Source organism: Amia ocellicauda, chromosome 9 (genome assembly GCF_036373705.1).
Source record: "Amia ocellicauda isolate fAmiCal2 chromosome 9, fAmiCal2.hap1, whole genome shotgun sequence".
Taxonomy (NCBI): domain Eukaryota; kingdom Metazoa; phylum Chordata; class Actinopteri; order Amiiformes; family Amiidae; genus Amia; species Amia ocellicauda.
This window is the reverse complement of record NC_089858.1, coordinates 38,325,562-38,349,274: the sequence shown is the minus strand read 5'-3', so window position 1 is coordinate 38,349,274 and position 23,713 is coordinate 38,325,562. Positions and strand designations below refer to the sequence as shown.

The 23,713-nt window shown below is 41.7% G+C and overlaps 1 protein-coding gene across 5 annotated transcripts in view; it reads left to right on the top strand.

The window, feature by feature from the left end:
- The window catches only part of fgfr1a (fibroblast growth factor receptor 1a), a 62,387-nt gene that overhangs the window by 1,689 nt on the left and 36,985 nt on the right, over positions 1–23,713 (top strand). For all 5 annotated transcript variants that reach the window (XM_066714423.1, XM_066714421.1, XM_066714425.1 and 2 more), the window contains exon 2: positions 14,849–15,040. In XM_066714423.1, coding sequence (XP_066570520.1) covers positions 14,890–15,040 — 151 coding nt within the window. In that variant the 5' untranslated portion in view covers positions 14,849–14,889. The remainder of the gene's footprint in view (positions 1–14,848; positions 15,041–23,713) is intronic.

Genomic DNA, 23,713 nt, shown 5'->3' with positions numbered 1-23,713 from the left:
TAAGAGTAATGTAAACCCTGATTAAAACCCACGCCTGTATTTGATTTACCGGTATAAGAAATTAAAAACAGGCTTCAGTTTGTTCCATTGCATTCTTTAGTCTCTTTTTAAAGGACGACATGAGTACTAACTTTTTAAAATCTTGCATACTGCCTTTTCAGAGAGGGAATTAAAACATCATGGAAAAGTGGTGCTCGGAAGCTGGTAACACGATATGGAATTGAATTGAACAAGTTTCCTTTCTGTCTTGCCCGCTGTCCTGGTGCGGAGTTGCCTTTGTGTCCGTGTGTTGCGGGCGGGTCGGCGGCTCTTCACACGTCGCCCTGTGCGCCAGCATCGTGGTCGGGCTCGTGTAGCGCATCTGTCCGCAGTTCTGCCAACGGGAGCGGTGGGATTCCGCAAATCTGCGCACAACTGCGGAAATCTGCGCTACACGGCCGTGGCCGCAGTGTCGAGCGGCTGGAGCGCAGCACTTGTTGCGTTTGGGTAGCCTGAGGCGCAAAGACTTGTCCTTTCAATTCATAGTGGTGTATCCACCACTGTACTCCGTTTTAGTTATTTTAACTTGTGTTCTCTCTCAGTTTAGGATTAACACATTGAAAATCACATTTCCCATTAGAAAGTGAATCACTGTATAGGAAAACACTCTATATAATCAATTAATAGCCAAAACGAGTTCACTTAATTTTGTATTCATAGATTTACTCGCACTCAAACTATAACCTTAAAATGTTAACTGTGATATAGGATGTACACTTTTTATGGTGTGTGAAATTGTCCAAGAACTGACAATCTGGGTCGTTTTTTTTTTTTTTGAATGCAAGACATGGGTGTCCATCCAATTAAAATTGAATGGCAATGTGAATAGTAATGGATGGAAAGCTAAGACTCTGCTTTGTGCGTTTTCACACACCGTTTTCACGTTTAAAAGACAGAAGAGGAAATTGCAGAAAAGCGAGGGAATACAACACAATTGAAACCCTGCCCATGCACGCATTCCTGAAAGTGCGCCGGATTGAAAACCATATGCAGCCCCTGTCTCAGGCTGTAGAAGCGACGCACACTCTTGTTGGAGATCTTGTAGGGGTCCAAGAGAAACTGACAAAGAAAAGCTGCATAAATAAGCGCGACTTTGTTTCTACAAAAGCCATCACAGCCCATAATTGCCCGCTTCCCTTTTAATTGAATTCTCTTACTCGAAACGCATTGTGAAGATTGAGTGGCTGTTTAGCACATCAATAACATCAGCAGCAGTTTGCAGCTCGGGCGAGGGGGGATTTATTTGCATGGTAGAAGGAAATATGCGTCATTGGTTTATCATTAATTAATGGTCTTTATTTGACACAGGCAATTAACTTATTTTATGAATTGTCTGTGTCCAACTAATCCAATGCTGCCATGTGATCTAACATTAACTACCAAGCATAAACGCAGTGTTACCCATTTGTCGTTAGATAGGAGGCTTCCCAAAATCCAAATGTTTTAATGGGTGAGGGATGCTAAGAAGAAAATACCCAGCAATTAAAAATCCCCTTCAGTAGCCACAGATGAGTGGAGACTTGAGATGATGTGGTTTAGTGAACAATTTAAAAAAGCTTTTTGGTGCTGGTGCATACTTCTCTGCTTTCTCCTGATTTACAACCACCAACTGTATTAAAATAATAAAAAAAATGTCCACATCTGTTCACTCCAGCTTTTTCCCCCTTTGATCTTTTGAACAATTGTAACAGTACTGGGTCTTTTTGCCAAAACTTCAGTATAAAGGATTGTCCTCTAGTATACATTTAGGATATACCTGCTCATCTACAAAAAACAAACAAACACAAACATGAATAACTTCCATTACTTTCAAATTATAATGCATTGATTCAAAAGGACAATGGACAGCACTAGCTTAGAACATTATTCAATTATATTTAGCAGTATTGGCAGACAAGTGTGTACATAGATCTGGAACCATTTAGCAGTGTTGTGTAGTAAGTGCCCCCCCACCCCCCAAGAACCTTAAAATACTCCACAAGTGAATGCTATATTAACAATAATTAAAACAATTTTTTTAAGGACCCAATTGAATCCTAATATATGATTTTATAACTAGGATGCCCCGTTTCTTCTGCTTAGATGAGTGTCTGAGTTATGGGGGAGGAGTGAAAAAGCTGTCAATCTTTTAAAATTATTATTTTTATTTTCTCTCAATGTACAGAGCACTGTTTCATGCCAGTTACTATCTCAGACCATTTTAATAGAGTAATTTTCCAGTGGGGCACTGTTAAAAGGCTATTCTGCACCCCCCCCCCCACCCCCTTTTAGCTGAGCTGACTTGATTCACAAGCTTGATCAGGTAGATGTCGTGACATTCCCCCCCACCCCCTCTAGTTAATGCATAATTAAAATTTGTTTTCATTTGTTTTTTGTTTTTTGTCAGTGGTTTAAAGAGCATGATGTATTTAACTTTCCTACCTTCAAAGGAAAGAGTGTTCCTCTTTACAGACTTTACAGCAGTTTTATTTCTTGAAAGATTGAACTAGGTTTTGATTCAGATTACATTTGCTGTACATTTAGAAACTGTCATGTCAATAATAGAGTAAAACATTTCTTCACACCAATACAGATTAATTCCTCCCATCATGCTGTGTAAGTGTTGCAGGTCATCAAACCTGAGCTGTCTTATGTATAATATGCAGCAGTGCTTTATGGGTTAAGTCCCAAATGTCTGGTTGTAAATTTAAGAGCTTTGTAATCGGGAGCAAGTATAATTGACAGAAAATAGGTTTTACATATGTTTTGGGCATAGTAAATGGATCATGTTTTTATATATGTGTTTATACACTAATTAAATGACATTCTTTCAGGTGAAGGAGTAGACAAATTAGTGAATGTCTGCGACTTCACCACATTCATTTTGCAACGGACTCAAAATTCCCCCCCCCCCCCCCCCCCCCCAAGCCTTTCAAATTCTATTGCACCTCTGTTTGTTGATTTAGCCATGTTTCTCCTTTGCTTAAGAAATGGATCACAGTCAGGTTATGATGGTTAATGTCCTGGCTCTCCTCGTGTCATTTAATAAGCTCTTCCAGGCAACTCCGCTGCACTGGTCACTCAACCTTGCCCCTCGAAGCCAAGCCCTAATTAACAGTGATTGTTATTCAGGGCCTGAAATCCTGATCTGGGATGCCTTATCAGCCCTTGTTTTGCAGCTGCTTTTTGACATTATTCTTGACAGTTGATCTTCACTAATTCAAGATGCGCAACCCATTCCCACCCCCCACCCCCCTCTGTCCCGACCTGGTCGCGCTTCAATGCCTTCCCCACTGGAGTCTATAGAACTGCATGTGCACCCAACCCTGTGCCTAATTCATAGGGGGCCGGGACACTATCTACAGGATCTCCACTTAAAGGGGCTTTGGATTTCACAGCATCCTTTTTGTCTTGTGATTTATGCCCAATATGGGGTGACCAGTCTGGTCCCGGAGAGCCACCTACAGCGACAAGTTTTATAGGGGGCTGTAAAAATCAGCACCCCCCCTTCGTGTTTCAAACACATGGTAATTCTGACCAATCGAGACAAGTAAATAATTGACTATGGGCTCAATAAAACAAATGCCAGAAGACCTTGTGGCTCTTTAGGACCAAGGGTGGCCCCCATTGTTTAGGTCATTGACATCCCAAATTAGTCCAGCAATATTAGTTCTGCAGCAGAACAAACCTTAGGAGTTGGTCAAGAATCTGTGAACAACCCTACGAAGCGCATATTTCGTCTGTCTGTTATAAGGGCTCCTTGCTTTTGTGCCTGTATAGTAAGTTAAGCAGAAGCAACCAATTAATATAATTGAGTACAGAACTGGAGAGTTGGTATTATGTGGGTCATTCTAATGTAGATGCCCTTAACTGTTAGGTTGTGTGTGTGAAAGGGGCAAGGGACAGGGCTGTCGCGTTTCTTTCTAGCCTGAAAGACTCTGGACACCCATAGAGATTTGAAGATGGAGAGGCTTGCTACATAAATCAAGACAAAGCACATTTATGGGGAAATGGAAATGGTTTAAAGTCATGAGGAGGTCAATTAGAGAATCCTACACCTAGTATAACAATTGGTATGGTATTTTCAGTTGCGGTCTTCAGGAATGCCAGTATTCGGGAGTACATCCAAGGTATTTTCCTGTCACTTATCTCCTTCTCTTACCTACTGTGAAATTCTGATGTCAGTGTTGCAGCAGATTTGTGTTGTTCCTGTATACAGAACATGTTGGGATTTGCAAACACTCCCCAGTTTCTACTGATGCGCTTGTACATTCCAGTAAAAAGGGGCTTGATTTAGAATCCAAGCATCCTCGGTTGATTTTTGGGTTCCTCTCTTTGGGTTAGCAATTTTCTGTACATCACACTGAAACACGGACACACATTGCTGAACTGGCGTCTGTCCCAGAGCATGGGGGAGAATAACAGTGACATGCATTTGTGTCTGTGTGCGTGAGTTTGTGTGTGGGGACCACAAGCAATTACTGAGTCAGAGTAAGGAACCAATACCCTTACACACCAGCCCATTTTTCTTGGCACTGGTTCATTAACATTCATTTGTCTGTCTTCATAGTAGCTAAACTTAGTGTATCTGGGGCAGTGGGATCTCATCGCTCTGTAATAAGTTTATTCATGGGGTCAGCCAGCCGTTGTAGAGGGAAAATCCCCACAATTCAAGATGGATCCCAGCCCTGTGTAGTAAACCGGTGAATCACTGGGGTGGTCTGTGTTCTCTGTCACTGGGAGCCAGTCCAGCAGGCTGGGAGGCTGTACTGTTGACTAATCGTGTAGTGGCCTAAAAGTTAACCACCTGACTGCAGCAGCCTGAGTCACAGGACTGACTGTTTTCTCAAACGACTTTTCAGATCCACAAATGCCAATAAAAATACATGAGCAAAAATGTCAATTTTTCCTGTTTGTTTCTAGGAATTAACTTCTGGTCACTTGTAGGTCAGCACATATTACCTGACTTTTTAAAAGGGACTGCAAGACTTATTGTCGGCAGCAGCCTTTCAGTAACTTTTTTAAATGGTTTTAATGTTTTCAATGCAGTGCTTGAGTGTTTTCCTAATGGTTTAATATTTGTTTTGTATTCTCATTGGTGCTGGGTCACCCTGGGTGTTATGCGGACGATAGGGTACAGAGTGCTTATCCAAAACAATTGACGTGTATGTCTCCACAGAGACTCCTTGCTGCCCTTTTTGAAAGCTTTCTCCTTTTAGCTCATGAAGTCAGAGATCATTTCATAAACAAATCTGGCGTTCCTGACCTGTGAATAGGCTGACAGGCTTTTTTTTCTTGGACGGAACAGAAATAATGAAACCAATCGTTTTGCATAAGTAGTCAGTTTCAGATGTGGTGATTTTTAACGCTACATTTATGCAAACCTGACGTTTAATCCTTTGAAGTGGTTTGTCAAGCTTAACCCAACCAGTTCTCTTCAGGGGAGCTGCTGAAAAGCAAACTACAGAATGAGTCGACGAGGATTTGTCAGCTTCTGTATTCAGAATTCCCTAATGGTCAACATTTTTGGATCCAGCCAGCACTTAATCATTTTAGCTTTAGATCTGCACTCTATAACTCACCTATAAAAATGGTCACATCCTCATTTATTGAGGACAGTGCTGCACTGGAGAGAGTTCAAACAGGAGTGACTAGAATAAATCCCCGGGGCTCTAAAGAATGGTCTTGTGTGGACTTCATTCAAAATCCTTAATGGGCCGACGCAACCCCAAGGAGATATTTAAAATTAGGACTGGAGACTGGAAGCACTTCTTTCCACACAGAGTTGTGGGGGTCTGGAACAAGCTACTCGGCCATGGAGTGAAAGCCAACTTCTTGGCATCGCACTTGTAACTTCCCTTTGTTCTTATATTCTTAATTAGGAGTGAGTGAGTTGTTTGGAGACAATGTAACACAGTCCATTAAAAGTAAAATGAAGTGTTAGTTGAATCAAAGGCCTGGATCATTGGGCAGCCCTGACAGAAGCAGTGTCCAGTCAGAGCTGCGCACATAGCTGTCTGGTTTTGTGGGGGGGTGGTGGGGTGATTTGGACAGGCAGGCCCAGGAACAAACAGAGAACTGAGGAATTTTATGCATGGCTGCAGCCGAATAGTAATTAGGGGCCAGTGCTGGGCTGGCAAGGGTCTCTGCTTCGGAGTGTAGTGGGGGAAAGAAAACCAAAACGCAACCTTTAATTAAAACACAGGGTTATTCTCCATCCCATGTCAATATACAACCAGGCCCCCCCCCTGCCCCTTCCTCCTACCTCCAGTAGACTTGATTTCAAGAGCAGGACTGTTCAGAATTGGGAGTTAATGCCCTGTTTACTGTAAACCCACATAATCCAGGCAGTTAGTGGAAGAAGGTCCCTTGTTGGATAGCTTTATTCCTAACATAGAAATGTCTATGCTGTGAAGTTTTTGTTTCTTTCATAGTGTGCTGTTTGTAGTTTAAAGTTATTTTGTGTGTGTATATATATCCTTAACCCCTTCCATGTTTATTCTCTGCTGTGGAAGATGGGGAATTATGACCAGAAATTATCAAGTATGTATTTCTGGATAATTTGACATTCATCCCATTCTTGACCGATTTTATCAGATTTTTCTGTAGTATTTGACAGTCAACTGCATAACTATCTTTCTGCACAGTGCTTTTCATCTTCAGAGCCGTGAAAGTGGCCTTCTAGACTGGCATGGTTACTGGTTTAGCCTTAAAGAGTCCTGCCAAATGTGTAACTGGAGTGTGTTGAAAGGAGCCAATTGGGTAGCTCTCCAAACAAGGTAGTAGCATGTGAGGGTAGGTTTGCCCCATAAAACAGTTGTTGCTTTTGTCAGATAAGTGCTGTTCTGCTCTGTTCAAACATGTGGCACTCTTGTCTGCTGTCTGGTGTGATCTTAACAGGCACACCTTGCCAAAACCAATAGTTTCAAAGGCAGTAAGTCATCCTATCAAAAGATTAGTTCAGTGCGGAGTCATACTGCAAGCCCTGCTGTTTGAAGCCCATGGGCCACAAACCTACTGTACTCTAGCTGGTGAACCACACATTATTCAGATTGCCTTCTGAACATGGAATGTGGGGTGATACAATCATTAACCACTATAACTTTTAGTCCCACAAGGTCTACTCATCTCTTGAAATTATGGATTTCAACATGGTGCATGAGTTGGTATCTAAATATTTACATGATTGTGTGATGTGACATTAACTATATAACAAATGTTGGAATTCTTCCAAATAACACTATTAACTAAACCTACCCCTCCCACGAAAAAGCCAACAAAATATGACTGTTGCAAAACAAGCTAAAAATACATTGCTCTACTTAAAAGTCCTGGATTTTTTATTGGACACAATTGTGCCTGTTTGGGGGGGGGGGGGGGGGCAATGGTGAAATAAAATGCAAATCTGATGCTAAAAATTATTTGAAATAAATGACTGTGAATTTCCTCCATGGTCGATCTTTTTAATGACTGGGTATCTTCAATTACAAGCAGAAAAACATGAAGAATATGCTAGTTGCTCCACTCCTCCATACTTGTCATTTTTATCCTTTTGTTGAAAATCAGATCCCACCACGATGCAAACTCAGCCAACCCTTTAAAACAAATCAGACATGTTGTCATGCATTTGTGGAGATACCATGTGTACATTTGGACAGGTACTGTGCTAAACCAATGGCCTCTTATTAGGAGGCCCATTTTGGGTTTAATGGAGTTGGTCTGTTTGTAAAACCAGAATTCAGCCCTCTCTCTCACCCGCTTGCTTTCTGGACTGGCACTGGAACCTGCCTACAGTCCACCATTTCTCTCTCTCTCTCTCTCTCTCTCTCTCTCTCTCTCTCTCTCTCTCCCTTGCCTAAAATATCGGTTGTGAACGAAAGCAGCCCTAACAGTTTACCTTTCTTCTTGCAGTTTGTGCAGAGTGCCTCCTAATTACTCTGCCTGGACGCTCTAATGAGAGGCAGCAAGCCACCGCCCCTTCACTGCAACATTTGCCATTTCCTGTCTGGAGCAGAGAAATAAATCTCACGGCAAAACGCAAAGCAGTGCAATCTTGAATGGTGACAGGAGAAAGTTGCAAATATTTTTAACCCCTTAACTTAATTCTGAGAAGGGTATCTCGTGTTTTTCAGGTGCCCATATTATTCTAGGAAACCTTTATGAAAAGCTCTGGCTTGATGAACACTTGCACACTAGTTTGCTCAAGGCTGCTTGCTTCCTGACGGCTACTATTCCCTTTTAACAAGTCCCTCAGTTTCATTGATTTTTAAGTAATCGTTTTTATGATATATTTGTCAATCAGTAACTCTAGTTAGCTCCAAACAGCTGTCTATTAGCCTGTTTTGCAAATGTATAGAGGTCAAGCAGGGACTCCATTTACACACTGGCATCTGCTGTATATAAAACTTAAAGCAAGAACTAATCTATAAAGCTAGGGGGGGGGGGGGGCTCCAGTGAGCAGCAGGACTTCACGCTGGTGGTGCATGGCGGGGCAGGTGAGGAGCCGCTGCTGAACCCAGAGGTGCAGGGCACAGTGCGGTTTGCACTGCGGGCAGCGCTGGCAGTGGGGGCACGGGTGCTGGTGGGAGGGGGCAGCAGTCTGGACGCAGTGGAGGCCAGCGTGGCGGCGCTAGAGGACTGCTTCCTGTTAAAACTGTTGCGCACTCCCGTTTAATGTTATTATTTTTCGGTCACAAGCTAAACTTGGATCCTCTCTTCTGGCCAATTATACTACCAGCCTGAAGAACAGTAATTGCATTGGCTGCCTTATTATCTGGGCTGAACTATGAATTCCCAATATTGAATTTTCCAAGAGAATAATCACTCTTCACCAGGAACACGGACTAGTATAGTATGTAAGTGTATGCTTTCTTGATAACCCTAGTGCTCTGCCTATCTATTGAAGTTCATGAATCTGTTATAAACAGGGAATTGGTGCCTTTTCACACTTGCACACCTTATCCATGCAAGAGCGGCACCTGGGAAAATACCAAAAAACTAATTTGAAAAGCCTTGAAAAACCTTGAGAATAAGACCTTTTAATGTGTCAATGTTTCAGAGCTGGCTGTGGAAAATGTAGAAAAATATGAGCCTCACAGGTAAAACGTGAGATTTGGCAGGTATGCACTTAATTTGTAGTAAACTTAACTCCATTCACTTGGAAAGAACAGTGGCATAATAAATGAAAAAATCTCCCTTTTGTGATTGATCTCACACTTCTTGCTGGTTATTTCCAAATCATTTGTTGCATTATTGTTTTTGTTAAAGTTGCATGGTAACATGCACTGCATCCTTGGTAATTGGTCAAGATTTATTAAAAAAAAAAAAAAAAAAAAATCTGGGACTTTTTGCTTTTCTCTCCAATGTTTTTTCTTATTCAGTCTTGTTACATTGCAAGCATAAATTACATTTTCTCTTTACATGTCTTTGAAGGTTAAAAATCCTCTGCCACTGCCAGCACCTCTAGCCCCATTCATTCTTGTCAGAACCACAATGCCCTTCCACACATCTTCATTTAAGCTCCACAGGCACAGTGCCTCTTATGATTTATGCTTCTGTGGCTGTAGTCTATTCTAATAAATGAATGTTCTGCTGCATTAGTACAAGGGTTACTAATGAATGGAAACTTTAATGACTGGCTAGTTAGAAAATCTAAAAAAGGTCTTGCGTGCCTTCCCAGTACTATGGCAGTGAGGTGGCGATAGGTATTCTAGTGAAGCCAGTGGAGGGCACAGTTCCGGAGTGAAGTGGACCCTGTGCGTTTTTGGCAGGGGTCTTGCATACTCAGAGCGTGACTGTGCTGTGACTCAGGCCTCGCAGCCTGGTCAGAGAGCAGCTATGATGCTCGGCAGACTTGGGCCCAGTGTGCCTCAGAGTCATCCATGACGCTTGAAGCTTAGGAGGAGAAAAGGCTCGATTTGTAACTAACAAATGTAATGGATGGAAAATGCAGCCCTATTGAGTCTACCCGGCCAGGGCTAATCGTACATAAAATGATTCTTCATTGTAGAGTGGATGGACTTCAGTGTTAGGAAATTATTAGTGTTTTTTTTTTTTTCTCACGTGACCCTGCCTGTGCTCTTTTGCTACATAATATGTGCTAAACATCTCTACTATCCTAGAAATACGTACCCAAAATCTACTTCAGATAAGAGTAAGTTAAGTGTTGAGAGAAATTACTGAATTTAAAGGAGGCAGAGAGTCACCAACTTTAGGGAAACATGACCTTTACAACTGTGTTAATATTCTATGCAATTAAAAGTTATTTATAATTAATTTGTGTCACCCAGAAGATGCATTTGATTTATCAGAATGTATTACCTTATATTCTTGTGAAATGGTCCTTAATGTTTTGCAAGAAAACCATTCACGGTTCGTTAGTGGGAAACTGGTGCAGTTATAATTCCCACAAAGTACGACCAGTAGCAAAATCTGATCGCAGAGCAGTTCAGCAGTTGTCCATTTCTGTGTCGTTGTGCTGCTCTGAACTATTTTCTAAAAAACAGAATAAAAATAATTCCAGTGAAAGCTTTAGACAGTCTCTGAGGGTGTGAGGAGTGAATACTTATGGTTGTTGTGATCACAATTCAATGCTACTGACCTTCAGAGAATTGAGAGAAGATTCACTGGCACGTATGAGCTGAAAAGACCAGAACAACATGGAGTGATCTGGAGCCTCATGGGTAGGTGCCTTGCATGAAGGCCAGGAGCAGGAAGTTTTGACCTTTTTATGAGAACGAGTCCATGGCTTTCCAGGAGGTTTAGGTGCAGTGAAAAGAATCTTCTCCTTAGACCAGGTGCATTCCAGAAGGAAAAGCGTTTACCGCCCCCTCCCCGTGCCTCGGCCAGGTGCGGTGGGGCTGATGGGATTTACAGATGTGACTCTCCGGGGAGCTTTGCAGCATTGATTTACATTCCCAGAGTTCCACTGAGGAGAGCTCAGTTTAAAACTAAATTCGCTGCGGGGATAGTGCTCTGCTCCCCACCAACTGTTGAATTGATCAGTGTCAATGTTGAGCTCATCAGAAAGATGTCTCATTCTTGCTTTTGTCTTGTCTTGTCTTGAGACCACTTTTGGTATAAATGAGCTATAGTAGGTGTTTTTTCTTCTTGCATCCTGTCATCTGGATACTGTATCGTCACCCTCTTCTCCCTCTATCCCTCGCACTATTGTATAGACTGGTGTGATTTGATGCGTACTACCTCTTCCACCAAAAAAAGCTCTGCAGAAAAAGGTTTTTAAGCTCTCTATTAAAGTTTTGCACAGTTCTCTCTAGCTTGAACATTGTGCTAACAATGCTAAATTGTATCTTGACATTTAATCTGGGAAATCTGTTCCACAACAGTGTAGTTTTTGCTAGTTAACCCATGAAGTCACCTGCATTTCCCTTGTTACTGTGAAATGGATGTTTGTGATATGGATACCGTGTCAAAATACTCATGTTTATTTTTATACTTATTTGCAATGGAAAGTGTGTTTTTGGCCTTTTGTCAGAGTGGCACACATGATTGATGCTCTCAGGCCAATTCACATTCTTGTGATTTTGGTCCACCCACTCCTTAACAGCGACTTGCGAAGACCCACCCTGTCAGACTCCTCATCACTCAGGTATTCTAGGAATGGGCCGAATGTTTGCCAGTGCATTGGGGAAAAGCACTGCGGGATGCATCCGATTGCTTCGTCACATGCTGAAAAATTCTGCCATATCCACCCCCGGTTCCTTACAACCTAGGAAAAGAATTTGAAAATCGTCTGCTCATCATTGTAACTGTGACAGACTGACAGTCACAAAAAAAAACTAAATATAACGGCTTTTCTCTGCGGTCTTGTATTTGTTTCCCTATTCGGCAGCTGTCTCCAAGGCATAAGAGGAATCTTGTTTATGACTGGGACTGGGATGTTTATTAAACTGGCATCTTGCACACATCAGCCAGTTTGGAGGCTGTTCATCGTGAAAGGAATGAACAAGAGTGGATTCAGGACCTGCTTTTAATTGAGGCAGACAGAATGGAAGCACATGCCGGCAGTAAGGCACTTTCTGCTGATCACTGGTACGGCGTCACATTTAATACATCAGATCAGAGAGTGCATAGAAAACAGCATTCTGCCAGCTGCGCTTCAGATTCAGTGGAATTTAGTTCGGGGGCATAACAGACTAATTTGGGGTTTAGGAGAAGGATTCACAAAGTAATTAATGTTTAAAAGGAACCTAGAAATCCAGCTTCAATTCGATAGCTGGCTAGTTAGTTCAAGACCCCCACAACTCTTTGTGTAAAGATGGAATTTTAACATCTAGAAGACCTGTTCATGTGGTGTGGTAGAGAGGGGATGGTGTATATGGGTGAGTGGGTGGGGTTTAGTGAGTGGGTTGGGTGCTGAGATGACCATTTCATGGGTGAGGGTAATGACTACAAAATAATTTCAAAGGGAAATTTCACAGGAAATTCATTTTTTTTTTTTTAATGTTTCTTTCTAGAGATCTGTAATTAACACTGATTTAGGACCAGCTTTTTTTTTTTTTTTAAACAAACAATGTATAGTTTTAATTGTTGCAGTTAATATATTTTCCTGGATAGATTTTGATTTGTCTATTTACAGAGTTCTCCAGTTACAATGAGATACTTTGTTTACAAGACATCCTTTTTTTTTTGTCAAGCTTGTCAGCAGGGTAGCAGGAACATAAAAATGTTAGGGTTTCTCTCTGGATATTTCCGATTGGAAATTCCGATGTCAGCAAAAGTGCCACAAAGCCGGGAGGGAGTGTGGAAGTGGATGCGCTGCATAGGCCTAGTACATGCGGAGCATTGTGCAACCCTAATTCCTTTCTCCAATGCAACGCATTCCAGTTTGCTCTGAGGAGCCTTTTCATGAACTTTTTAAAAGTTCATTTTAGGTGGCTGAAAAATAAATTGGGCCACTGTTGCTGCAGAATCATTGACAGAATTTCCTTTTAATCAGCTTCATTTTCTAGGTTTTCTTAACACACTTGTTACTGTAACGTTGTAAACATCTGAACAATGATCATATTCAAATATTCTGTCATTTTCTTTGTTACTTGTTGCCAGTGGATTTTAATACAAGCTAACAAGTTATGATTCCCCCCACCGCCACGGCTGTAAAACATGCTGTCCTTGTGTGTCTGTAGAACTGGGCCATATACCTGCAACAGGGAAACGGCAATAAAATCAGACCATAAATAAACTCTTGTGATTTCAGTCCAGTGGCTAAGAGAGAGAGTTGTGCTATGAGTGTAATTAATGTGAATTAATGTGAATCAGCAGATCTACCCTCCCCCCATTCCCCCTCCTGTCTTTCTCTCCTTCCCATTCAGTTATTTTATTTTTTCCTAACTGATTTCAGAATTACACCCTTTCAATAACTTAGTGTTTGTACATGTTTCACTTTCTGCTTTCATGCGAATCCTTTTGTGTTTTATTATGACGGTGGACATTGAATGACTTTTGCTAGCAGGTTAGTTTGTTCTCTTGCTGATAAAATTATGCATTTTGAATTGTCTTCTCTCCTGTGGATAAACAGAAGGGTAATAAAAACAGCTTCTACGGTTGCCTTTTCTTTTGACAGTGAGCTGGTTGTTGCAACAGAGAATCTTACAGGAACCATCTGTTTAAATCTACTTAAGAGAAGAATTAGGAACTGGTAGCTACCATCTCCTGATTGAGGGGCATCAATGGTACTTTATTCTCCTGTCATAGGCCAAATCCCTTTATACATTTAAACTAAACTTCATGTCCAAATTTTTAAGCAAAAATGGCGCTCATCCCAATCCATATAGCAAAGACCGAAGAGAACAATTTCAACTCCACAAAATTATGGAACAAGCAATACTCTTAAATGAGATGGCATTCCTTAAAAGTGATCGGAAAGTAAGTAAAATAAGTAGTCCTTGTGAATAAATCAACGAATATGCCAGTTGATCATGGGTTTGTGAGATCATAAACGAGACCCCTTTGGATCAAATGCCCGGAAGCTTGTTCCAGATGGGAGTTTGACAATATGAATGGTTTGGTAAAAAAAAAAAAGATTTGGAATCCATGGCCTTTTATGACTGGGGAGTTTTATGACTCGGCTGCGGTGGGCTCTCTGGGCTCAATAATGAGGCAAGGTGTGCGGGGGCTCTTAGAAGTAAGCTTGGCTGGGGGCACTGCAATGGAAACGGGGGCTGTTTATTTTCTTATCCAGATGGCACAGAGGAGAAAAAAATACATATAATAATGAAATAGGTAGTCAGACAGTTGGCAGTGTTAAGAAATGCCTTTTGAGTTAATTGCTATTCCAAATATGGATTCTTTGATCCTGGAGTATTTGTGTGTCCGCAAGCTTTCATTACATTTAAGCCTTTAGTTCCTTAATTGAACTAACATGTGGCTTTAATAGATCATTCTAGATCTATAAGTGATTGTGATTTTATAGAAGTAATTCAGTTCTCAAATCAAGGTCAATTTCCAGTGTTTTGATGCATTGGTCAGATTTTTTTCCCCCGTCAATTCCATTTTCACCAAGACAGTCTAGTCAAATTCTGTAACTCTATTTTTCAATTATGAATTTCAGACTTGGAATTGTCCTGGACTCTGGCTTTAGAGCTTCCCTTACTACATGGTCTGGCCATCCACTTTGAAGTCATTAAGTTATTTAATGTCTTTATCTTTAATGAGACATGCACATAGTCTTACTGAAATAGTCTTTCATATCCCTTCAGTGGGTTATATTTAGATTTTTGTAGCATTCTAGAATCCTCAACAGTATATTATTAATGACATCCGATGAGGTGGGTTTAAAATGTATCTAACTTTCTTGCTCTTTGTAATGCAGGCTGGCGCCCCCAAGTTGGCGGTGTGGATGGCCCAGTGCTGATGACCCTGTTGTTGCCATGGCGTGCCCCCCGGACCACCCCACCAGGCAGTAGAGGGCTCCGCAGGATGTTGCCCTGGACGCTGGTGTTACTGTGGGCACTGCTTGCCCAGGCCTCTCTCTCCGCTGCCCGGCCTGCCATCACTGACCAAGGTAGGCATGTTCAACACTTGCATGCTTTACTCACCTTCAACACAGACCTTCCAGCTTACCTCACCGGCCCCCAAAAACAAACCAACAAACAAACAAAAAACATAGGCCTTAAATTGACAGGATACATGATTTACCATCAAATAATGAACCCTCTTGCAGCTGACTGATCAGTCCAGTGCTTTTGCTGTAACAAAGAATGCATTCCTAGCAAATCGAGTACCTTTCATCCGCTTGGGAAATGGTGTTGTAAGCTGGTAGTCTGCTTCCTGTAGGGGGATCAGGCCAGAGGCACGGGACGCTGACTGTGAAACCTGCAGTTCAGTCATGAGTGAGCACAGAAACACTGCCGCGCTGCAGGAACCTAATGGATGAATGTTCCTGGTTATACCGGCTCATAAGACTGTGAAGGAGCAGTCGTACGCAATTGCATAATCCTGATCTCCATTTTCAGACATAGCTGTGTTCTGAAGGCCTGCTCAGACACCATGCTCAGGGTACACAGTTTGAAGCAAAAACTACTCCTGTGTCTCTGGCCCTGCACTGTAACATCAACTGTGCTGTTGTGAGGGTGTCTTCCGCTAACACTAACTGGGCTTGAAAGGGTGAGAAGTGGTGAAAGTTTTGTTTTATTTTGGATGTACTTTTATATAAGAATTACATAGTTACAGTTCTTGTCATACTGTAAAACAGCAGTCGCCTAATGATGGTTAGATGTCGGCTGCTTCCTTTTGTTGCTATGAGTAAAATGTTTGCGTACGTTGGTTCTAGACAGATCCGGTCACCTAGTCAAAACATCTCTTATGAGCCAAAAGTGCTTTTTCTAGTTCCTTGTAATAGAATATATGAAACTGGATCACTTGGTAGAGATGGCTTTTCTCAGTGTTTAATGATATCCCATCAATGGTAGGGATAATGTGAAGTTGAATACTTGTTCTCATAAACTAGTATTCTCATCAGAAACTTACATGCTGGTCTGTTTAGAATGATTTGATCAGAATTGTGATTTGCAATCAGGATGATCTGGAAGAGTCTTCTAAGGTGGTGTTATACATGGAGTAAGCCCAGCCCAAGCGATCTAGCACACAGACAGACCCTAAGATCTCTTAACACACACTCCTGATACATTGTGGCCTAGTGTTTCTACCAAACTGCCATTCATAAAATGTGTGATTAGAAGATTTAACTGGATTTAACTGGATGAATTCAATACATCTCGGCAGACTGAAAATTGTTACAAGGTAGTGTGACATTGATACAATGGCTTAAGTGAAGAACCATAAAAATATTTTAAATGTTATAGTTGACTGCTTGGGAAATGTTAATTAATTGAACTCCATTTGGAAATAAAATCAGATGATGGTGTCACACTCCAGGAACTGAGTTTTAGACACCTTGGGCATGACTCAATCCAGATGGCAACAACCGTCCAGAGGCTTTTACCCGTTGACCTCCCAGTATTTTGATCGGTTCTATATTGTATTCCATCACTGTCTATGCAAATGGCTTCAATATAAGGGTTAACAGAGCTGAAATATCCAGCATGGGGTGTTGTCTTCTACAAGAGTCCCATTGCAATACAGTTTGAACCTTATCCCAGAGTTGGTTGTCCTTCACAACATGTGCCTGCTGAGCTGTAGCCAAAGCCCCCCTCCTTGTATTACCCCCCACGAACACACCAGTCTGCACTCCTTTTGTCTGTTCAGTCTCCATTGCGATGAGGATTTAATGAGCTTTGCTGGATCTCATTAGGACTTTTCCATCGATACTCCAGATGCTTTTCCAACCAAGCAAAACATCGACTCCCATTCTTGTGATGTTCAAATTATCCCAGAGTGGGATCTGGGTGCATTTTGCATTTTACACCCTGCTCTCTCTATGCAAATCCCTCCAAAAATTCCCCACAGTGTACTTGCGGAGGGAGGGTAATGCATAAGCACACTCACTGGACTTAACTGATTGCCTTATGCTTCAGTCTTCCCAGTTTGTTCCTGTCAACGGGGTGCACTAAAGTTAATTTAAAATGTCAGAGGAATGCAGAAAAAAGCAGGGTTGTAGAAGAATCCCTTTCTCTTTGCTATTCATTTAAAACATGTTGCTGGATTATGCCCTTTTGCAGATTGTAATTTGGGCACATTTTTATACTGTATACATGTGCAGATTTAACAATAGACTAGTATTAGTATCGGTAATATGACTGCCAGTCTAAGATGGTTAAACAGTGTATTTGATGACTTGCATAGTGTCCATATTTTAAAAGCTTTTAAGTTTCTTAAATAGGATTGTTGAGGGTCCCCCCTCCCCTTCCCACAACTGCCATTGTGGTGCTAGATTCACTGTGCCTCAACTACCACTAATACCCCACACCTTAGTCAAGCATTAGCGCTCCATACAATGCTGCTGTTCCCTAATGAGAAGACAATGGGTTCAGACTTCTCACAGCCATTGGGACTAGATGTAGTGTAAGAAGTATGTCTGTCTCTTGGTGGATTGCAATAATTCTAGAGATTTATCTGAATATAGCAAAGTTGGGCAGCAATAAGCTTTTCTTGCCTCAAGTATGTGACCGCACAGTTTAGCGTTTGGCTTTGTTAGTGATTAAGGCATCTGCTTAATAATAGTAGTAGTAAAAATGACATTTGAAAGCTGGCATTCAGACAAGTTCTTGTTCTCTGACAGGCCTCCAGCTTTCCCTAAACTGGGCCTCCCTCTGTCTGTGGCAGAGAGATAGTTATAAAGGTGCAGTGTGGCATTTTAAAACTTTTTTGTTGTTGTCCTTTTTCTGCTTGAGGTGTACAGCATACACTCTTTACATATTACTTTGAGAATACCAAAATAAAAATATAACCCTGAAACACAGTTCTGACTTCGATTTGCATTGTGTATCCGAAGAACACAGAAAAAGCTCTTTGCGAGCTTTTCATTTCAATCCTATCCCATGCTTTATTGCTTCAAGCAGAAAAAGGCAGACTTGACTCATTTTACAGTCCCCTCCAAAGTCATTGAATTTAAGTATACCCTTTCATGCTCTCCAGCACTTCACAACACGTCATTTTATAAAACAGGGCTATAGTAAGATTAGTGTCATCATTTGGGCTGAAGTAGAGTAGTAAGTTTATAATAAAGCCTATAGTTAAAGTACAGTACAATAGTCATGTTACAATAGGGACAAAGGTAAAAGTAAAATAGAATAGAGGTTAAGTAGAGGCTATGTTAAAACTATAATAACGTGCCTATCGTATTATAAGCCCATTTGAAAATGTACCGTGTGTATTACTGCGATGCGATAGTCGAATAGTTATTTTGGGTGCTGTAGTAAATGTTCAGCAGAATAGTAGTTACATTAGGGGCTTATAGTATTAGCTGAATAATCATTTTACAATTGGGGCTATATGGTAAAACTACAGTAGAAGTCATGTTACAATAAGGCTGTGTGAAAAGTACAGAAAATAAATGGTGGGGGGTAGGAGAAACCAGTTTAAAAAAATTAACACTTTTATGAACCATCAATCCACAGATATGAGCTCTTTTAAATTTCAAGCAGTTGTGTAAAGTTTATAAATACAATCCATTTTTGATGCAAAGGAAATGATACAAACCCACAGGATGTCTTAAGTACAATGAGGCATGATATGAGAGAGGCAAGTATGCAATGCCAAAAATCAGGGCAGATTCGAGATGGTGTGTGTAGGGAGCAACGGAGAAAACTGAGGGTAAACCTTACAGAATATCTTAATTTACACTTTCATCTTTTTTTAATTTTGCTTTTTTTAATGAGCTAATTACATATTTTTATTCTGATTTAAATCTGATTGCACATACAAAAAAAACAAAGCAATTTAGTTTATTTGGTCTCTTTGTTACAAAGATTCTACTTGTCAGTAGAGAACCAGAAGGAATGATCTGAAATTTGAGTGCAGAGGAAAGAGGGTACAAAAAAAAATAAAAATCCACTAACTAAATCCTTAAAAATGTGCCCATTGGGTCAAAGCCAAATGTGTAATGGCCGCCACCTCAGTCTTATACAGTGGGGTGTCAGTTTGAAATGTTTACACTGTTGAATCGGAAGTGCAGCATTAGAGCATCATAAAGAGCCAGATTATAATTAGGGTAATTACGACTGAGGGGTCTCCCCGTCTGTAAACCCTTTAAATAAACTAGGAAGGGCTTTGTTTATCTGAGGGGGCAAAGAAGGGGGCCAGAAAATAGGTCCCATCTGTAACCCCTGGTCAGGCAGTGTATCCAGCAGCCCCTGCTGCAGAGCTGCCTGCTTCACTTTGTAATGAGAAGGTATTTGGTGTCGCCAGGGAAGAGTTAACGGCAGGGGGAAGCTATAAATTAGCCACTTTGAAAAACTCTGCTAGAACTCCACCCAAAGGCTATGTTTCACAGTGGAGATCGAGTTGCTGGGAACACGTTGGGTTTTCTTATTGCAAAGAGAGTTTGGGGTGGGGGTGGCGGTTGTTTTTTTGACGTTTTATCTTTCTTCCTCATCTACCAAATGGCCATTTACAGTTTGGGACCCCCCCACCCCTGAGCCCTACCCTCAAGTCCCTTAGGCAGTTAGGCAGAAAAAATAATTTGGTTTACCTTATCAATTTTAAACGGGAAATGCATACCAACTAGAAATTAGTGGCTTCATGCATGTAAAAACTATGAATGTTTTCCTACTAAGCAGCATTGTTAATAGGCTAAAGTCACTGACTAGTTGAAATGATGCAATTTGATACACAATACCAGTAGACATTAGTTATTACAGTTTAGTGCAATTATACCTGCTAAAAAAAACAATAGCAGTGTGTCCGTAAAAGCAAAAACCAATTTCTTACTGATGTCTTTTACATCATGCTGATGCATTTAGTTATTTCCAAAGTCGAAAATGCTCAGTAGGGTCTGTATGTATGCATCTTTTTGAGTTACTCTGCATTCTTGTAGGACAACTCCCATTCAGCAGCATAAATGCTTTCTAAATTTAAGCAACCACCAAAATCTACGTCCTGAAATAGATTGGAGGGGTTTAACCAAATGTTTAGATTAAAGCATAATGCATCTTCTGTTATGCAGTGAACCAAAAATACTACAGCAACTACAGCAATTGATCTGAATGAATACAATAGAGGGAGGGAGCAAGACAGCATCAAGGGAGATGGAGAGCAGAATCGAGAGAGGAAGAAAAGAGCCTGGACATAGATAGTTGTGAGGTATTGTTGGAGTTCTTGGAGAAGGAACGTGAGGTGCATCTTGGGATCGCCAGCATACAAGCAATAGGATAATCCATAGGAGAGCATAACAGAACGCAGAGAGTGGGTGCCAAGTGAGAAAAGAGCTCCAAATATGGAACCTTGGGGAATCTATGGAGAGGGGGAGCTGAATATCTGAAAGCAAGCTAAGAGCAGTGTCAAGAGAGGATTGAGGGGTCAGCTGTGCCAAAGTCTGCTGAAAACTTACATTTGTAATATTGAGAGTCTGAGCAGACTGGTTTCTGTGTAGCTTGCGCAAAGGATAACACATGGAGGACAGCGGGTGAAATTAGACAGCTACTGACAGATGGCTTCCTTGATAGGAAAGGGAGTACAGGGACAAAGGAACGCTCCTACTGCTCAGGCGAGGTCAAGAAAAGGCTGAATCCAGAGAATCCAGGGTTACGCAAAGTCTTTTTGAACTCGAAGAGAAAGTAGCCAGAGAGGTGAGGTGTTGAAGAGACCGGAAATGAAAGGGAGAAAAGCAGTAGCATTAGTCTGGAAGAGATGAGTGGGGAGATGATCCAAGGCACATGTGTTGGGCTTATAATCCAGAAGCAAGGACCAGAGGTCAAAGAAGGGGGGAGTCGGTGGGGGTTGAAAGAGGCAGTAGGAGGAGGGTGATTGCAGGACTATATGATAGTGGTGGAGTGTCGCTCTGTGGAGGGAGACAGGGGAAGCAGGTGGTGGGATGTGGGAGGCTTTCTGTCCAAGACTTGGGAACAGAAGGCTGAGGCCTGGTGAGATGGCATAAAACAGGGAGGAGAAGGTGGAGGAGGGGTAGTGAAAGGTGGGTGGGGGGAGAGAATGGAAATCTACTTTATGTGAATGAAAGAGAGGAGAGGTGTAGAGGTCTAGATGCTAGAATGCAATGAGCGTGATTGGGAGTGCGAGTTCTTCCTTGACTCGGAAGGGCTTAAAGAGACTCTTCTCAAGGGAGAAGCTTTGTCGGAGGGGGAAGGGTACTGGGACACTTGGGGAGGGTTTCTTCCCAGTAGTTTCCTTAGACTCGTGTCTTTACTTCCTCTCTGTAGCCCCAGGGTTCTGCTAGTCAAATGAGCTGGCAGAACAACACTGACACTTCTATGGGCAGAGGAACAAAACTGAGCTGTCAAGTCAGCCTCAGGGCAGGGGAAGCTTTGTTGAGGCTGAGGAGCTGAGTACCGGTGAGGGGGTAGGGGGTGGGAGGGTCTACCTTAATGTGGGTGTGGTTAAACATCAGGTTTCTATGGTAATGCAGGAGTTGTTTTAAGGGCCTACAAAGCACAAGTTTTGACAAAAACACTGATGTATTTTCAAAAGTCTATTTAAAAAATTGTAACCCCACCCTCACGAATATTGGTATGTATAATTAAAAAAAAAAGTATGAATTGCTAATAGTGCTTTGAATTACAATTTTGATTTGTTATGGATTTATTTAACTTCAGTTTGATTGCATGCCATCTCCTCTTGTAAATCATAGATGGGACTGTTAATCAAATTGATCGTTTGATCCCTAAACAGGATTTTTTGTATTGTCTGTGTCACATTTGTTAGGGAAGGAAAGAAAATAACAAACGCCTGCTGTGCATTTGTTTTATATTATTTAATATGATTTGTATGAACTTCTAACAAGACATTTGAAGGAGTTTGACTGCATGCAGAGTTGTAAAACATCAGTGTAGTGTCTGAAGTTTCCATTGGTTTTATAGGCACTGTGTTTATGGAAGACTAAGCCAGGAAAGAACTTAGCCTTTCCAGGGCTATGACACTGTATCCGGGTAACTGGAGCTTTGCATTGTCATGTAATTAGGGATGGCACTGGCAGTCTGTCAGCTTTTAAAAGTTGCTATTGTTTCCAGTATCACTGAAATGGGGGTGGGGGGGGGGATTGGATGAGGTAGTGAGCCCAGATTAATGAAGACCCTTCAGGGGGAGGTAGTGAAGTTTTCATCTTGTAATAGAATGAAGTGGTTATTGGATTTCCCAGGGTCGCGTCTTCTGGAAAGGAGATGCAGATAGTATTATTGGGGTGGGAGGTGGGGAGGGTTTTAAGAACAGCTGGGGGATGGGGAAAGGGTATCGGTTCACACCTTGTGTGAAAAAGTCAAAGATGTAGGCTGTAGAACAAAATAATTCTTCTCACATCTAGTTAAAACCGGTTAAGCAGTAGGTCAGCGGTATCTTGAAATTGGAAATGGTTGAGTAGGTTTCATTTTTATTGAATGAAAGGCAGAGGCAAGCTTCTTGCCAAGTGTTACCACAGTGAATTTTGACATAAAGGGGCAGAATCGTAGTCACGGAGAAATGACATCTAATGAGGCTTATTAATAATATTGACAGAATAACTAATTTGAGAGAGAACATCCACATTGTTTGTAAAGTTCTTTCCAGTTTGCATTCAGTGGATGATGAACACAGTGCAAAATCTGTGGTTAAGCCCTGAGAAGTGGTTTTATTCACCTACCTGTTTACCCTGGATTTATTTGTTTTTCTCCTTCATGGTTTTGGGGGGCTCTGCAGATCGTTGACAGGTCTCCTGCCGCTCTGGCATTCCTGTCCATCAGTACAGCCCAACCAACCCCCCTCTCTGGGGCTGGGGCAGTGAACTCGGAGAGGCCTGTGTTCCTTTGCAGCCCTTCCTGTACTGTTTGTTTGTCCTGGGTAGCATGCGCCCAGCCATCACTCTGCTGAGCAGGATATCCGAACGGCAATTCACTCAGCCTATTGCTTCCTATTCTGAACACAGGCAAGGTTACAGTCTGACATGAAAATCTGACATGCATGTTTAGGAAGTGAAGTGAGAGACCCAGTGCACAGTTTTGGGCTGCATTGAACAGGATTTTGAGTTTATTGAAATGGGTTGCTTTAAAAAAGAATTGAAGAGGTTTTCTGATGAACATGGTAATTATAATGGCAATAACTGAAATCGATATTAAATGTGCAGTCATACACCAGGGCCAGTGCTAAGTAGGGACCCACACCACCTGTACACTGATACCTAAACGCATACAAGTTTTCTAAGCCAAAAAACAACAAACCTCTTTCTGATGTGGCAGGTCGCGTATGTTAGCATTACAAATAAAACTTGATCCCAAGTAAGCACGCAGATCGGAATCGTTCTTAAAGGACTGATGGATAAACGGAGAGCTTAACCAGGCTGTAATCGGGTCACAAGTTCCTTCTGAAAAACACAATGTTTACTGAATAGCTGCTGTGTTCACTACAACATTTCTGTAAGCAGTTTTCATTAAGAAAATTCCAGAATTGCTCATCCAGAGTGCACTGAAGGATGAAGGTTTGCTGGATCCAGTCCAGGCTGTGCCACTAGCCACCTGGGATTGCGAGTGTACAGGGGTGGGTGTGCGGATGGATGAGTCCTGCTGTAGTGGAGCGCTAGCTATGGGCAACTTCCTCTGAAGCTGAAGTGTAGCGTGTCTGACTTGCATCAAGAGGT